The sequence below is a fragment of the Amblyomma americanum genome, chromosome 9, assembly GCF_052857255.1.
Source record: "Amblyomma americanum isolate KBUSLIRL-KWMA chromosome 9, ASM5285725v1, whole genome shotgun sequence".
Classification (NCBI taxonomy): Eukaryota; Metazoa; Arthropoda; class Arachnida; order Ixodida; family Ixodidae; genus Amblyomma; species Amblyomma americanum.
Window position 1 is genome coordinate 145,886,117 of NC_135505.1, and position 18,211 is coordinate 145,904,327.

The 18,211-nt window shown below is 45.6% G+C and overlaps 1 protein-coding gene across 2 annotated transcripts in view; it reads left to right on the forward strand.

The window, feature by feature from the left end:
- The window catches only part of Gpa2 (Glycoprotein hormone alpha 2), a 93,881-nt gene extending 76,362 nt beyond the window's left edge, over positions 1-17,519 (forward strand). The window contains exons 3-4 of one of the 2 annotated variants that reach the window (XM_077637941.1): positions 6,026-6,201; positions 16,822-16,998. In XM_077637941.1, the coding sequence (XP_077494067.1) occupies positions 6,026-6,201; positions 16,822-16,914 (269 nt within the window). In that variant the 3' untranslated portion in view covers positions 16,915-16,998. Of the gene's footprint in view, positions 1-6,025; positions 6,202-16,821 lie in introns of both variants that reach the window. The other variant, XM_077637940.1, reaches the window with a different exon arrangement.
- Positions 17,520-18,211: the final 692 nt, after the last annotated feature.

The window sequence follows — 18,211 nt, forward strand, 5'->3', positions numbered from 1 at the left end:
TTTAAAAAAAAAAAAAGAAACAGCGAGGGCTGCATGAGAGGCGTTAAGGGCGTGGATAGAGTGTAACAAACGTAATTTGGGCGAATCAAACAAAAAAAAACTAGTCCTTCTTACTTCCTTTACGCTCGGAACGCATGTTAAGCCATTTAGTCTTGGGCACCATGTTATGTGGAAAAGCGCACTTGCGGAATGTTGCATGTCCCCTATTGGCGGGCGGCGCGCGCAGCGGCGCCGCGATAAGACAAACCTGATGCCGGAGAGGCGGGGTTCGTTTCCTTATGTCACGTTGATATCTACACGAATAGCACCTCCACCAAATAAATTGATAAAAACAAGATAAATGCTCAAATAATAAGGCCCCTGGTTAGTTTACATTGAACAGCTGCTCCTCAGGTGGGGCGGCGGTGCGGGATTCTAGCACTGCACCTTGACAAATCTGTTTGAACTCCAAGTACTTGAGCAAAGCTTTTCTTTCAAACCAGATGTCTGCACTGAAGAGTATACGCCAGGGGTAATCGCTGACCCCTCTCCACAAAGAGGCCAAATAGTTTTTTATGTGCACAGGTTCATTGCCTGTACGCAAGGCATGGAATTACCGACTGCTAATGCTGAGCTCGTCACCGTCGTGCACATTGTCGACAGAATAGCACGAGGCTAATGTTCCACCCGTAGCTAACAACAACCTTCCATCACTCTCGACCTCCAACTCCACGCACGATCCCTAACGGAGCACCGCAGCGACGGCCCAGTCATTTGAGCATCCGCCTCGCATGCGTCAGGTGCGGGATCGATCCCCACTGCCGCCAGGTAACCACCGGTGATACAATGGGTACAAGCTTTCCCCTCGTCTGGTGCTCGGCTTATTGAAGTGCTTGGGAAACGGGTCTTTCCCTTACAAATATTTCTTTAGACAGTCTATACACTGTCTATAGACTTCTGTATACAAAGTCTATAGACTATCTATAGACAAACCTCAGAGAACAGTCTGTAGGCAATACAAATCCTATTGACAGTATTTACACAATGTATAGATTTATGGCCATACACTTTTAGTAGAGTTTTGTCTATAGGCTATTAGTAGACAAAAATAAATATCTATAGGAAGGCAATATAGTCTAGACGAAGTCTATAGACTGTCTATAGACCCTTTTTGTTAAAGGTTTACCTCACTTTTAGTAGAATAAAATACCTTATGCCATGGCGCTCTGTAGCCACAGATGCACTTGCGCCGTAAAAATCCGTCATCATCCCCTTCCCTAACGGCGCTCAAGCGTCACCTTAGGTGGAGACGCCATAGTCGTCTTATAGCAGGCTCTGGCCCGAAAGACGCGGGTTCGATCCTGGCCGCGGCGGTCGAATTTCGATGGAGGCGAAATCTCAGAGGCCCGTGTACTGTGCGATGTCAGTGGACGTTAAAGAACCCCAGGTGGTCGAAACTTCCGGAACCCTTCACTACGGCGTCTCTCATAACCTGAGCCGTTTTAGGACGTTAATTAAACCCCCATAAACTAAACTAAACTAAACTCTTATAGCAGGCTGCTCCCATGGAAGCCTCCGGTGCGACGTTCCCATTCTTTCTATATATTTTTTTTATTTAGTGCGTCTTTGTGCCCTGATCTGAATTCGTTTACGAGCACAAATTTACGATTGCTTCGTGGGTTGTCTGCCTGTGATCCCCGGAGCCGTTAATTGAGCGCGGCTGTACAACGAGGCTCGTTCAAGCTCCGTCAAGAAACTTTAACAGCACTGACCAGATGACGTCGATTGGTTCTAGCCGTTGTCTTTTTCTTCTCCTCGCTTTTTCTTCGTTTGAGTGTCTCGCAAATGTAGCATTTAAATGCGCTGCTTTCGAGCATTTTTCTTGTTCGCGTTCCCTGCTCCCATTCGTTCGTGTGGGCAGAACAAGCAGACCAAACGACGGTCCTCCGTGCTGCCAAGCAGTTTCAGCGAACGGATGCGGCCTATATAGGGTTCGGTGCACCAAGGCTTTGGCATGGCGGACGTGTTTAACGCGATAGCTTTGAGTTTCCCGTTCTGCAAAGAATTCAGCGTCTTTGTCGGTGGCGCTGCGAGCGAAAAATTCCCGGAGAAACCCCCTAGGTGGGCCACAAGTGAATACAAAAGAGGTGCTTGTTATGGCATACATGACTGAAAGCCAACAGCCACCGAAACCAAGGTGCATAGGGGATGCGTTTTTGTTTCTTTAAATTGTAGTTTTTCACCAGTTGGAAGCCAATAAGGGAGCCCTGCACTAAGGCACCTCTTTCTTCCGTTCTTCTTTCACTCCCTTCTTTATCCCTTCTCTTACGGCGTTGTTCACCTGTGTCCACTGAGATATGTGGGACAGATACTGCGCCATTCCCCCCTCCCCCCCAAAAAAACAATTTTGAAGCCAATAAAAACAGAATAAAAACAACCACATGCCGCCGGTGAGATCCGAACCCAAGACCTCTGAAATTCGGAGGTCTTGGGTTTGGTTCCCGCTGACGGCATGTGCTTGACTTTTCTTCTGCTTTTGTTAACCTCCCGTTGATGAAAAACTCCAAATTAAAGAAACAAAAAGGCATCCCCTATGCTTCTTGGTTTCTGTGGCTGTTGGCTTTCCGTCATCTAGATTGGCCACGCAGGTCACGTAACCTTGTGACGTCATCACAACCTGCCCACCGGACTGTGAGCTGACTAACCATCGTGGCCCGTGACAGTTAAATTAAAGGTTGGTCGCGAGGGATTGCTCGGGAACAGCAACCTGAGTCTCTCAAGCCCACAAGTGGCTGCCCCTGATATCGCAGGGCTGTGCCACATCGCTTAACCGCTGCACCACAACGCCAGGAGTTGTATGAGTAATCCCGAAGATTTATGACGTTAGTTAAGTATAAAATGACCAATTCCGCATATATGGTCATTAACACATTAGCTACCGCTTCATACCCTTAAGGCGCAGTTTAAGTGTCCCCTCTAAAATATTTCGTTTCGCCTAAGTAGAAATGAGGCCGCCACTACCGGGATTCCAGCCAGCGACCTCCTCTTCGGAAACAAATATAGGTGGACGGATTTCAAGACGATCCTCTTTGAAACGGTGCCGCGGTGGTCGCCACGATGCATGATTTTTGTTTCTTTTTATTTACTTAAACAATATTTAACATTTAAAAGATATCCTCTCTTCGAATTGGGCCTTTTCAATTAAATAGTGCGCTGATTTTTAAGCTGCGCCAGCTTTACAGTCTGAAGTTCAGTATTTACTTCGGGGATACTGACTGTGCCGGTCTCGACATCTGGATGAATACTCCCACGTTGCAGTAAAAAATGCTTCATTGATTCTTAAGATTTACCACGCCTTGCCTGTACGCTTCGGCCACAGTGCCACAACGGTCGGTTTAATTCAAGAGCAAATTATACAACCCCTACCCCCCCCCCCCCCTCCGCTCCTTCTGTGGAAACGTGGTTGTATAAAGATAACTTGAACGAGTTACCTGAAATTTTCGTTGAAGTCTTCTTTCTACGGTGCTGGTAAAGTAGACGCAATTTTACCCGTCTGTTTGCACGGGGAATAAAACTAGTAGTACAAATAAACTCAGCACAGTTATATCCATAAGGGAAGAAATTGAAAACGCGTTCATTATGAAGTTTTCTAACACGATTCGCCGCAATTCATTTTCCAGAGCAATTCATGGCTATAATATCGCACTACCCACCACTGCCTGCTTGCAATTCGTTGTGGTCGTAAATCTGAAACACCTGCAAACTTTTTCATTGTAGCTACGTGGGCGGTACGACGTTGGACGAAAACTTACGTAAAGACCAGCCTAGAGACATTCGTTTAAAATGTTGCACTTGATGCGAACCCTGCAGTTCGTTTTTTTGTGACGTTTCTGACTAAATTCTCGTACCTTGCAAAGCAAATATCATTCCCGAAGGACCGGGAGGCCGTAATGGGAATTTGAGAACTGTGCTGCAAAACTTTTTACGTTCGCCACAGTGATGGCAGATGCCGGGGTTAGCAAAATTTTTTTAACTTCCATTTTTATTATTATTTTTAACAAACACTTACTACTACTACTACTTGCATTTGATGCTTACGCTCTCTGTACATGTGGGCGAATAGGATGCGGGACGAATTCGGTTAGGAGTCGTTGTGTTTAATTCCGTGGTTTAGGAACTATCCTACAGACGCAGCCGCGGCAGCTTAGACGCACCAGCTTTTTTCACAAGACGAGCACAGCACTCTGTCGTGGGCGAACGCGTTCGGGAAAATAGAATTACACAGCGCGCAACGAAACCTGAGCCCGCACAATCAAATTAAAACCTAAGGGGTTCGTTTGGACGTCCACCGCAGACTTCGTTTTTGAGGTCATAACTTTTCCTTCAACCCACGTTCAAAAAACTGACACATGCGTAAAATTTTTGAACAAGAAAGATTAAAAATTCGCTCTTCGCCCCCATTTTGATTTTTTTTATTTTTGCGGAGGTGGTTGTTTTTACTACCAGTGAATTTTTGCTTACACATGCAGCAGTCGGAAAGACACGTCCGAAACACACCTAACGGTGCAGACGATTCCGCAAGTGGTGCAAGTGGAAGTGCAAAGAGAGAGATTAGATTAAAGACTCCCCCCCCCCCCCTTACATTACTGGAAAAAAAAACGTCGAGATCCAGAAACAAGCAGAATTTACACTATTACCGCTACCCCTAAATGCAGATGAATGATAGAATTGTGAAATGCGAAGTCATGAAAAATCGCCCTCGGTGCAGAGCGCTCCTCTTGGGTTCATTTGTTTCTATTCTTTCCGCGTAAAATGGAGCCTTAACTGTCCGTCCTGACCTCAACATAACTGCCAGGCAGTGCATCATTTGTGATATTAGATTCACAGAACGAATGAGAGACGTGCGAAACGGGCACTAGTTACAGAAAGTGCAAGGCGCTGTAAATACCGGTGCGCTTGCTGGCACGCGATAGAAGCCCAATCTTCGGGCAGGTCCATACGTGTCTTTACAGTTCTTAAAGCCAACTCAAAACGAACGTAACGCCAACGTACAGACAAAGTAAAGGCAACATAAAACCAACCTTGTACAGAAAGGAACGTGAGGCTTTCTGCCTAATACCGGTGCCACATGAAGAAATGTGATGCCATTAAGTGCTTAATGCCCTTGGTTTTAAAAGCGCGAGAATTGGGCCTAGTTGGCTGTTCATCATGCCGAAACACGCTAAACTTTTTACGGATAAAAAACAGAACGAAGACACAACACAGCACACTCTGCGTAGCGTCTTCGTTCCATTTTTGGCTGTAAATAGTTTTGCGCGGTTCACCGCCATCACCAATGTTTTAAAGAGATTAAGAGATTCGTGCAGTACACGCGCAAATTTAATGACATCAGCCTTAATGCCATTTGCAACGTACTAAGTTCGCCACAGCCCATTCGCCCGAGAAAGGCTTACTCTCGTACCCACTCATCGCGCAGAAAAACATGCAGCTTTGATATGAACAGCCTTCTATGAAGTGTAAAGTGTTTTATTAACATCTTGCAGTAAAATCAGGCAGCTCTACAATTTCATTGCGAATGACGCCATATTTGCAGGCACTTCTAACACTCTTGCCTTGTGTGCTAACGGGCGATTGCATGGATACTTTTCTGACGTGCTAACCAAGAAAAGGTATATTTTGCGCAAGATAATTTTAGTATTACATTTGGACACCACTAACGAGATATCATACACAATAAATTTTAATCAGGTAGCGCTGATGGCCACACTGAGACTCAACTCCACACCAAAGATATCAGGGTGCCTAGTATTCACTTGGTGCGAGACCTCAGCCTCGCCGTCTCTGGTCATTTATGTATGTCTGTTTTTTTTATCCTTCTTCCCGCATTATTTTCACGCCACCTTCACGAATACTGGCTTGTGTTCTTGCAAGTACGGTAACCAGGCCGTCTTGTGCAGTTCCAATCCAATCAAATCAAATGGATAAATAAATAAATAAATAAATAAATAAATAAATCAATCAATCATTCAATCAATCGTTCCCACAGGGCACACCCGTCGCGTGAGCATCCCGGACTGCGTGGAGTTCGACATCACGACCAACGCGTGCCGGGGCTTCTGCACCTCCTACTCGATCCCGTCGCCCGAGTTCACCCTGCGCATGAACCGCAACCACAGGGTCACCTCTTTCGGGCAGTGCTGCAACATCATGGACACCGAGGACGTGAGTGGCGCCCTCTCTATTTCATTTGGCCAACTGTTTCGTCACCCGAAGGGGGTGTCTTTTTCCTTCACGAGCGGAGGAAGCATCAAATCAAAGGTAAAAAATGGAAGGCTGAGCTGAGGTAAGGACCGATGAAAAAACATAAAGCGCAAGTCGAAAATGGGGCAGAAAGCGCGCCGCCTTTCTTCACCCAGGCAGATACTAAAATCATGACACTAAAATCATGACTTGCTACTAGTTCCGGCAGAAAATGTTATAAAGTGTACATATACTAGTTCCGGCACAAAGTGTTATAAAGTGTACATATACTAGTTCCGGCACAAAATGTTATAAAGTGTACATATTAAAGCACGACTTCAGCGAGAAGGTCATAGATTTAATTAGAAGCCTCGTCGGGAAAAATTTCCCCGTCGTTCACATAATTCCTAGGACCGGAAGTGACAACTATACATTCGAGTTTTCTTCATTACGTACGTTTCGCCATTTATAGACACCTTTGAGGAAATGCCTCCCCACCAGCTATAGATGACCCAAAGAGAATTCTGGTTTACGTTCCGGACTAGGTGCTGAGTCGTTACACAGCCACGCCCCGCGAATTCTTCGTTGGACGCTCGTCAGGCCGCAATAGACGGCCTTGTGAGGGAGGGCTAGCCAGCGACGGTAGCACTAGTTTCACACTGTGGGTGTGGCGACACCGCCCTGACTACGGTTTGCTAATTGGATTCTTTACGTCCCCCGGAATAACGTAATGACGCCTATCTCTGCAAGCGAAAGTGGGGAGCAATGGGGTAGCTGACAAAGATGATCAAGGTATGTACACTGCGACAGTATGCTTTGAACACGCAGGAGCAACACGGCTATAGATTATCCGGGATGTTAGAACTAATATCGGTTATTTCGAACACACTAAGCGAATAATTAATTTTGTTATTAATTAGTATCGCACAGAGAGGTACATTGCTACACTATGACCCTTCGCGAAAAGCGGTATTCAGCAGCCGTTAGAGCTCCTTTATATAAAACAATGTGAAGGCAAAGCTTGGAGGTTTTAAAAGTCTGCAAACACGTGCAATGCATAAAAGAAGGCACAAAGAATTCATAGGGACGCTTAACTACAGTTTGTAATGAGGGAATAATTACTCTTTGGCATCCACCTAAGCGCAGCCAAACGGTTGCAGAGGAAACCCCAGGCAAGGACGAACTTTTTTTTACCTGCAAAATTTCTGAGAAAGCTGTATAGCTTTCCTCTGTAGCCGTATGGCTGCGCTCAGGTGGATGCCAATGAGTAATTACTCCCTTATTACAGACATACTCCACCTAGGGGGATTCCCCTAAAACATTTGACCATTAACTACAGTATATGCCGCCGCCGTGGCTCAGTGGTTATGGCACTCGGCTGCTAACCCGAAACATGCGGGTTCGATCCCGGCCGCGGCGGTCGAATTTTTCTGGAGGCGAAATTCTTGAGGCCCGTGTACTGTGCGATGGCAGTGCGCGTTAAAGAACCCCAGGTGGTCGAAATTTCCGGAGCCCTTCACTACGGCGTCCCACGTAGCCGGAGTCTCTTTGGGACGTTAAACCCCCATAAACCATAAACCATTAACTGCAGTTTGTGGTGGTAGCGCGATAGCATTAGTGGGTGTTGATGACTTTGCCGGAAGTGAAGTTGCTTCTGTTCTGGTGACGCCACTTCCCTCCCATCAACGGGCGAACTTTATGACCGACGATTTATTTAATGTAGGTTGTTCCAGGGACGACACCCCCCCCCCCCTCCCCTCCCTCGGCCCGTTATTTACGACGTATACCCTCTCCTCATGTCGCTGTCCTCCTTCTCTCTCCCTCCATTGCGCTGCGCATGCATCCCCTATTACACTGCTCGAGGTGCGGCTCGCGATCTATGCACCCCCTGTGACGCCTACAGGTTGACTCTCCTTTTTTAGACAAAAACATAACACACGAAATACCATTTCTTCGCATTTTTCTCTGGGCCTTGCAACAGCGGCAGGGTCGCTTAAAGGCATGCCTCAATCACACGACCGCACAAGATTCCGCCTCAATCACAGCGCCCACTGTCCGGTTGAGCTCGAATCTCATTCTCATTTGCAACCAGAGTAAGGAGTTTTCTTCCTACTACGTACTACGTCAACAGCACCGGTGGCCTTAACACAAACAGAGCCCGATACGCGGTAGTCTAGTGACGACAGCTGTGGTAACCAAAGTCACACGTGTCTGAGGCGCTCTTTCGTAATAGCCCAAATAGGGCTTCGTGTAGCGTAATGCCATTCTAGGAACAACGCAAATGGTAGTTTGGTTACGTCATTTGTTTTAGTTACGTCACATTAATTCTCCCGGCCATCTTTCCACTTTTTCTTCCGCCTGATTGCTGATGGCGACTGGGCAGCAAGTGCCCACGCCGCCAGGTGGCGTGCATGCATGGAGAGGCAGCAGGCGTCTGACTGTGCCTAGCAGGTTAAAACGAGGCAGTCTATGCCTGCAGTGACGTCGCTGTTGACGTCATTTGAACACTGCAGAACCGTGTGCTCCTAGTCTAATGGTGCTGCAGTGTACTACATGCTAGCTTTCGTTTTTCTTGCCAAAGTCATCAGTGTTGAAGAAATCGCGTCAGAGCAGGGGACGAGAACCGAGAAAGGCAAAAGAAAAGCACTGAACCAGTGCTGAGTTTACATGGTAGAGTAATTCAGCTGCACTTAAATAAGACGAGCATAAAAACAGGCATGACAGGACGGGGGCTGACTCGAACAAAGTTTATTGAAACACACCCTAACATTACTACCTTAGAAACAGTGCCTAATCAACTAGCCCCGCCACGTGTTTTATAAAGCAGCGCTCAGTTGTAAGTTGGCGCTGGTCCCGTGTTGCGCTATGCCTTTCTGTGTTCTCATCTCCTGTTGCACCGTTTCCTCTTCAACGAACAAACTATCCCAAACAGAAGACTAATCCGTCGGTTATATTCACCTGTACAGAAGAGTAGCCTTTTCGAAAACCATGTTGATACTTTGTTAGAACATTACATTTGTCCAAGAATTGTGAGATATGATTATGGATTATGTGTTCGAGAAGTTTGCATATGGTAGATGCTAAAGAAATTGGGCGGCAGTTCTGAATGCAGTATATTTTCCTGTTTTATGTAGTGGTTTCACTCTGACAGTCCTCTAGTCGCTCGGCAATTCGCTCGAATCCTCTCTTGGAAAGCCAACCGCGCGAAAATCCAGCCCCTAATCTTCGCTTCTATGAATTAATGCCATCGTGGGCAACATCGGTTTCTTCTTTTGAAGCTGCCATCTGCTTTATCTGCTGGCGCCTCGAGAACAACACCGGAGTGTACAACAAGAGGCGCACGGTGTGGTTTTCGCACCCCCCGCGCACCTCACGGCGAACAGTCAGTCGCACATTGGTTCGAGTCCAACTCCGATGTTCCTACGATCCCGCCAGGTCAGTTAACCTTAAAATCAGTCGCTGCGAAACTATGCAATCTCTTTCGCCAGTCTAGCGGCTGCCCTATCAGCGCTAGTTTCTGCAAAACCGTTAGCGGGGGGTGGCGTGGGAAATTGGAACGTGGGAAATTTGTTTTTTTTTTCTTTCCTTGAGCTGTAGGAGAGGCGGCATTTTCGTAGGCTTTGTTACCTCGCCCGATGTCCCAGTATAGTCATCTGGCTTTCAGCTCGAATACGTCCCAGCGACAGTTTCCTTAACCTCATCGAAGCAGAGCACAGGTTCCAAAGGGCGGAGTAAAAATGCTTAGCGTCTAACTTTTGCTACGTGTGTGCGATGCGTATGCCTTCTACGCTCTACCTATAGCCTGAAACTCTGGCGCACCTGCAGGAACATCTCCTGTTTCAAATACAGCGTTGAGGCGTAAAATGGAGAAAATTCAAATAATCACTGGAAACACCGGGGGCTACTTGTGCAGAAAATTATTGACACCAACGTCTCATAGAAGCTTATGCTCGTAGAAGCTCAGAGTATAGTCTCGGTGAATGCGGATTTTGGAGAGGAAAAATGTAGACATAAAATGTTTTCTACTCTGTTAAAATGTTATTCAAGACGAACGGTTAGTCCGCATGAATTCTAGCTGCGGAAGGCGATCTTTTCGCAATTACAATCAAGGCAAGCGATTTAGTTCCGACAACTCACCCCTGTTGTCCTCTAATAAGCTTTCTCTGGCTTCGAGTGCATTCACTAAAACGCACTTTGCGTTCTCCTCCCCCGGGGAGCAGAGACAGCGATAGTTTTACCTCATTCCCCGGATATCAGAGCTATTTTTCTCTGATATACTCGCCCATATTGCACGTTCAGTGGCCACAACGTGCAACTCCCCGTCAGTCGATCGCTCCGCCCCCCCCCCCCCCCCCCCCACACTTTTTCTCCCGACGCCTGTCGCGGCGTGGGTGAAGTCGGTTGTTCGCCCTCGAACCGGGCTATCACACGGCGCGCCAAAATGGGCCAGCCCAGCTAATACACCTTTACTGCATTCCAAACAGCGCACGAGTCGCGCGAGCCATAAATGCAACGCTCGCGCCATCGCCGATTGCGACACACACGTGACGAGCACGCTTCGAACATACCCGCAGGTTGATGCGCATTCCAGAGACCTGTTCCCCCACTGCCCTAAAGGGGAAATAATAAATGCGGTAGAATAGCAGAGGCGGTGGCGATCCCTGACGGAGGAAGACACAACTGTTGTGTTGCAACGCTTCGAACGCCAGCGATATGTCGTAGGCGGTAGTTGTATCACCCCGGCAGGTTTCGGTGCGTTTTAGGGAACCCTCCGCTAGCAATCGGCCTGCCAATTTTCCGCCTTCGTGGCGCCGGCACGCATATTGAAAGAGCTTAGGCTTTCACGCCGTACATATTATCTCCCCGACGAGGCGAGCGAGCTTGTGAGGGCGGCAGTGGTGTCCACTGGTAGGAAGAGATGGGCGTCGGTCATTAGCGGTTCTTCCTTCATACCGTGCATGGATAGGCGTTCGAGGAATTCAGAATTGACTAGAAGGTCACGTTTTGGCCCGACTCCCAGTATCCTCCAGTGTGTGGTCAGTATGGATTCACGTGTGAGCGTGGGAATTTCGTCATTGGGCTAACGGACGTCAACACGCACATGGCACACCTCAGTAAGAAGCTTAGAGGCGTCGCATGCTTGCTCTATGCTCTAAGGGCCTACCTGCCATTTGCCATAAGACGTTTAATTGCACAGTCTTTGGGGTATTCTCTGCTGAGATATGGCATGTGCTGTTTCTTCAACTGTTCTGCAACATGGAAAAATAGGATAAACCGTATCCTCAAGAATATGGCTAAGAGTGTCATCTATTCAATACCCCATAAACAGCAAAGTGTATTCCTTTCTTCAGGTCTGCCTTCCTTTGACATTGTGTTCAAACAAATCACTGTACTCAGATATTTCTGGAACTCTGACTTTCGGTTCCACAGCGTTAAACCAATCCCATTAAGAAAAGTTTCTCGATATATTGTCCCTGCAGTGCGAACTCATTTTGGTATGTCTATGAGGTCATATTATATCCCATGTATATTCAATGAGATGCCTGATAATGTTTTCAACTTGAACACTCGCAGACAGTTACGAGATGCTATTGCCGAGCTTGAACAGCTCTAGTGCATATGTTTTAATGTACACAAAACAAAGAATTGATTTGGTAACAGAGGTTGTTGCCGCTGCCGGACGGCGCCCTACAAGCCCAATTGAGGCTTTGGCGCGTCCGCGTCTTGTATTGTTTCTTTGGAGTGAATAAAGTATTTATTATTATTTATTATTATTAACAAAGCACTGAAAAATAACGCCTGCCGTTGGCGGCCTGAGTGTCAGGTATTGCTGCCAGGTGTTGTAAAAAGTTTGCCCTCCGAGAAATGTTCGTGGGATGTGTAACCTCACCGCTGCCGTCACGATGCGCTGTTTTGCCGAGGTCGTCCTGCATTGCCGAAAACGTGCACCATCGCCTCTGCGTATAGGCTACGAACTCTTACAAAAATGGTCTAGAGGCAGACTATAGACTTCTTATAGACTATTATTTCCTTCCTATCTATAGACTATACACTTTCTATCTATAAACTATTTACAGTCTATAGCCTATAGACTGTCTAAAAATTTTATAAAGGTGGTACAGGCGATATATATAGGCGATGCAACACATCGATTGAATGTGTTGCGGTCGATGTGTCAAAATACAGTTAGTAAGAGAATCGGTCATTGATGTACGAAATGCCGGCCCGCGTGTCAGCCACCACGTCAGGGGTTTCTCTTAGTAGGTGAGTGCCACCCGGGACACGATGCTTCATGGGCTTGTATGTTTCAACACGTGAAGGTTTTGCGTCGTCTTTGAAGAGCGCAAAACTTTGGGCTGTGTACTTTTTGTGTAACAACAAACCAGGATCCCGACCATGGCAACGTCAGTATTCGTGTAGCAGTGACGTGTCGCTAAAGGGTGCCCGACAAATATAGTAGGCAAACAGTTGTGAAATGGGATGGAGTATACTGACGCTCTTCATAGCTCATCGCATTCCAGAAAAGCGTAGGCGTCACTTTGTACATGCGACGAACTTTTCATTGCAGGGAACGTCACTGAGCCTTCGAGATTCGTGACCCGTTAAGACAAAACCTTTGAGAGCACCCCGACACTGATACTGTGTTCACGATATCGGCTTGTAGAGAAAATGCGTCTTTGGCTGCTTGCCAAAAAAGGGTCCTGTGGCGCTTCTGAGCTATATGTGTCACTGGCCATGCCTAAAGAAATCTATACTCTATCCTAAAAAGCAAAGCTTTTTGGTTTTTTACCTTGTGGGGTAGATGGTTTAGACTTTCTTTTAAGTTACCGGCAAACCAAAACGAATGTTCTCGGTCGAAGTTGAAGTTTATTCTTAGTTTCCTCATACAGAAACTAAAGCACCTCGAACAAAAGGTGCTTCTTTGCATCTGACTAGGTTCAGGGTTCCATACAACCTGTACACGGGGGAAACAGCGCGGTACAGATGAAATTGTTTTCTGCACTCAAAGATACAAATAAAAAATAAAAAATACAACAGTAATAAGCACTCATAAAGCTAAGCGTATTTTTTTGACGTTAATGACAGTTTTAATTCGAAGCATTTTGTTCTACGTTTCGATCAGTGTCCGCTTGATTATACACCAAGTGATGGGTGCAGTTCAATTACTGTAACAAGATGCTTATCTTTGTTCAAAAGCATGGGCATTTGGGATTGTAGGCTTTGCCCAACATAATTTTTTCTCAACTTTGGTAGCCTGTATTGCTTTTTCCTCAGCTCAAAATTTGGATATAGGATCACATATGTTTGTACAAAAATTATCACGGTTCTTCTTCATTTATAAATCGCAAGATTGTTTTCATAAAGCTGATCCACCCTCAGTACTCCATAATTGCATCGAAAAGCATGCGTGCTTTCTTTGTAGTTCAAACCTTCTAGGGCACGGGTAGATTTTTTCCGTGTAAAAAATATGTTTGCCAAATTGGTGGCAGCAGTTGTTAACTTCACAATCTACGAATCAGTAACTACCCGAATAGTTAACGTAGGCGCGGCGACATTACTGTCGACGTCGCACTAGCCGAAAGCAGATGCCACATCGACCGTGACTGTGCTTTTTTTTTTCGCGCGCGTAATGAGACGCCTTTCAGTCTCACTTTGCACGTAATCGCTGTAGACGGCGAGGCGTAGACGGCGAGCGTCTTACGTCATGGATCCGAATCGTTTTACGCCAGCGTTCTCTATAGGAGACCGGACTGTAGCCACGTGAGGGGATTTTCACGTGTTGCGATCGCCTTGCGCAATGGCTTTCCGCCTATAGGCGCTCTAATGAAGCCGAACACCGTAACACTTAGGAGACGACGGATCCGCAGCTTTAGTTAAGCTGAACCCTTATAAAATTGTCTGTAAACAGTCTATAGACTTCTTATAGACTATATTGCCTTTCTTTAGATATATTTGTCTTTTCACAGCCTATAGACTGTCTATAGACAAAAGTCTACTAAAAGTGTATGGCCATAAATCAATAGATTGTCCATAGACTGTCTATAGGGTTTTTATTGCCTATAGACTGTTCGTTAGGGCTTGTCTATAGAGTCTATATACTTTATAGACAGATGTTATGGACAGTCTGTAGACTGTCTAAAAAAATTTGCAAGGGAAGGGCCGTTACATGGCTCCAGTCGAATCTCTCCAGACACTCAGGAATGAAAAGAAGTAGGAATTATAATTTTGTTCATCGCGTTAACATGGCCGCGCACATGTAGCTTTAAGCATGAATTAATAAGGACATTTCCGAAGTGCTTTTCAAGACACATTATGCAGAACTTCGCCACCGTACTTCTGCCCGGGAAAGAACTTGTTCTTCCAGTTTTAAGATTTATACCCATTTTTTTTCCCTATGAGTGTGCGCTTTCGTGGGGTTTTTTGTGTTCTACTCATTTTACGCGTTAGCGTATGCAGCTCGTTCGGCCGAAAAGCCGTCGGCATAGTTTAGTAATCGGCACCGCGTGTCGGAAATAACTAGGGGCTACGTAAAAAAAAAAAAACCATATCCTGGTAATTTGTGGTCCTAGTGATTGATGATTGATGAGTGTGTGATAAATGGTGACGAGTTAATGAAATCATTCTAATTAATTCATTACTTACAGAAATGAAAAATGAAAAAGTTGGTTCAAATGTGTTAAAATGTTCAGAATGAAAAGCCAAAGCTTGATTATGATAATTAAGAAAATATGCAGTGTGTAACTGATCAGTTAAGTAAATTAAACAAATGAAAAAGAAAAAATGCGCTCAAAGATGTCAAACTGCTCACAGTGGAAAGACTAACCCACTACGTTATCGCGTAATGACCTTTAGGCGGAGCTGATGCGTCCTCGCCAATTTTTTTTTTAATTTCTGTTAGCATACTCGCTCATAGAGTTTTTCAGTTTTTTTGCATTTTTGCTTTCGGATGCGTTTGGTATCTTTTTCCTTTCGCCGAACTTACTTACCGAGACCTCCTTCTCAATGGAATTGCGTTGTAGCCGTCTTGTCACTAGTGCCAGAAATTCCGCCGATTATTCATGACGCAAGTGAAGACATTTCGCGAGGTGTGATACAGGAGAGCTGGACAGGTATTACGGATGAGTAGACATGTCTGAATTTTAACGCCACAGCGAAGATAACGACCGCAGAGAAAAGAAGAGGAGGGGCCACAAGTGAGAGACGGGTGGACTAAAACAGTGTAGCGGAAACAAGAAAGAGCAAATCCACCGCTGAAATACGCCCACTAAGCTTCCTTTAAAGAGGACGAAGTCACTACATGGACGAGAAAGTATAGAATAAAAAGCGAAGTACTATAGGTAGATAAATCACGCTAGTAATGAGTGAATAAATTGGCGATTCAATCAACCAGTTAACAGTCCGTTTACATCCAACTGAGCTTGGAAAATCTGGGAGCACGGAAAAACCTGGAGGATGACTGAATGACTGCTTGTCTCATCATGCAGCTTTCAGCAACTAGAGAAATAAACAAGGCAAGAAAATGCACCTGAGAATATCGGCAGGAAAAGCTTGAGAAAGAAAAAGTTATGTGAACAAGTTCAAAAAATCAGGCTATAACGATTTAGAAAACATGCATCTACAAATAAATATACTACATTTGCAGATTCTTTAAATGTGGAACTGATGTAGATAAAATTACAGACCTTAAGTCCCAAAAGAGCAGTTCAAGCCAAGCTGTCGCATTTCTAGAAACCTTTGTGCTAATTTCCACTCTTCGGGTTCTCTCCGACGTCCACTGATATCGCATCACACGATTCTTCTCGAATTTCGCCCTCAACACGTGAGATCTCCGGCCCCTGGTAGTTAAAGAGATGAGGCACAAGTGAGAGAGAACAAATACTCGTATGCTGATTTGTTGAACGTCATGACAACCGGTCGATGCCATTGGTCTGGAGGGTTCCCTTAGAGGCGCATTTTCCTCTCCGTTCATGAGCTGCATACGACTATAGGCGTTAAAGTTACCCCCCCCCCCCCCCCCGAACTTTCTGTACAAAAACCAAATACAAGTTAAAGAGACTACTAATGCCTCTCTATTTCTGAAAGCTTATCGTTAGCATTATGTTTTGATTGTTTTGGCTTGTGCTCCTGGATGTGCAAACACGTTTCTACAACAGCTGCCTAAGTGGCTGTGCATTTGCCTATTGTTCTTTCCGTCATTTTGCTCAGACGCGTTGCAGTTTCTGCGTTAGATTTGTTGTTACGGTGAATGCGAAATGTTCTGCATAGACACTGTATAAATTTTAATATTTTTTCTCAAGTACTATACTCGCGTTGACTGATTTCTGTGCACGTGAACCATGGTTGAATATGCTGCCTGCCAGGCGCTGCCACTCAAGCCGCCGATAGCTTTGGCAGGCCTCAATATATGAACCGATTGCATTACTGGTAATAGGAGCATTATTAGTATTAGAAGAGTGTTGGTTACTGCTGAGAGTAAGCTAGCAAGCACTAATAAACACAGCTGTCTCCTTCAAGCTGCCCTGCAGAAATGCTTTGCTTGGTTCACTCCATCTCTTCGCCTCAGTGCCCGGCCTTCTGCCATTTCTTTTTTTTTTTGCGCAGGTCAAAGTTCAAGTCCGCTGCCTGGACGGTCACAAGGACCTCACCTTCAAGTCGGCCAAAAGCTGCGCGTGCTTCCACTGCAAGAAGAACTGACGGACCCGGCGGTTCCTCCTCGCCAGTTGGCTGGCCACCGAAGCGGCACAATCCTTCACCCCCTCCCCATGCCGCGTCTGTCTAATGTGTAACTCTTCACACTTGCGGTTGTGTTGATGACAATGGTAACTGCTGTGTGTTTTCGTTGAAGAAATAATGTTCGAGAAACGCGACTACCTGAAAAAATTAACCACCTTTTTTTGTTCTGATTGCGACGTATAATTCTGTGGTAATCGCTGCAATGCTTTTTGCCTCCGTATTTAAAATGCAGTCGTGACAAAATTTTTTCTCTATGATTTTATCGCTTGTGCTCCGAAACACTTACATTATAAACCTACCTGGTAACTCTTTTCCAATCACCAGTGTTTTTGTAGAGTGAAATCCTGCCGATTAATTAATTTTTTTGTCTAGCACAATTTGCTAGTCTCGCCTTAAAGCACGTGCAGTTCTTATCCTTTTTCAGCCAACTTGAATACATCGGTACTTAACGCTGGTCTCGTTCAGCGGCCAATCGCCGAACAATTCAACAATCATCACATCCCCTCGTATCCCTCACCAGTAACCGTACCCGGATATTTTGACCGAATAAAGAATACGAATTCTTCTAAACAAGTGTCATCTCGTGTCCTGATAAACTTTCACTGGCCGAGATACACCTGTAAACTTGGCAATTGTAACGCAATAATGCCCTCATTAAGCGCTAACGTAAAACTTGATATAATTTACTTAAGTGTATTCATCATCAGACCAACTCAGCGGCCATATCATGCTGTGGGGGCTTCATGGTGGTGTCGTTCATAACAACATCATGAAGTGAACAGTGCAATCTCATTCTTCGTCCTCTGTGTGCGTGTGTCTGAGATTGCGCTGTGCACTTCATGATGCTTCCTGACCAACTAGCCCACCAAAACATCTTAACGTTTGTAACAATCCACAGCATTACTGGAGAATGAATTATTGAGACAGTAAATCAATCAATAAAACAATCAATCAATCGATCGATCGATCAAAGAATGTCAGTCAGTCATTCAGTCGGTCGGTCGGTCGGTCAGTCGGTCAGCCAGTCAATGTACAAGTGCTCCAATTTATCAATTAGTCAACAAATCCATCAACCCAAGCACCCAGCCAACCCGGCAGTCAAGAAAACTACCTAGAAGGCGTCTCTAGTCCGCTACGGGCTTCTATGCTGCCACACCTTATTCCTCCCGAACATCTGTCATCCGTCTGTTAATATATCACCGGCACGAGATGGCGCACCAGGTCATAACGGTGAGTAGGAAGTAAAGTGTCCCGTGTA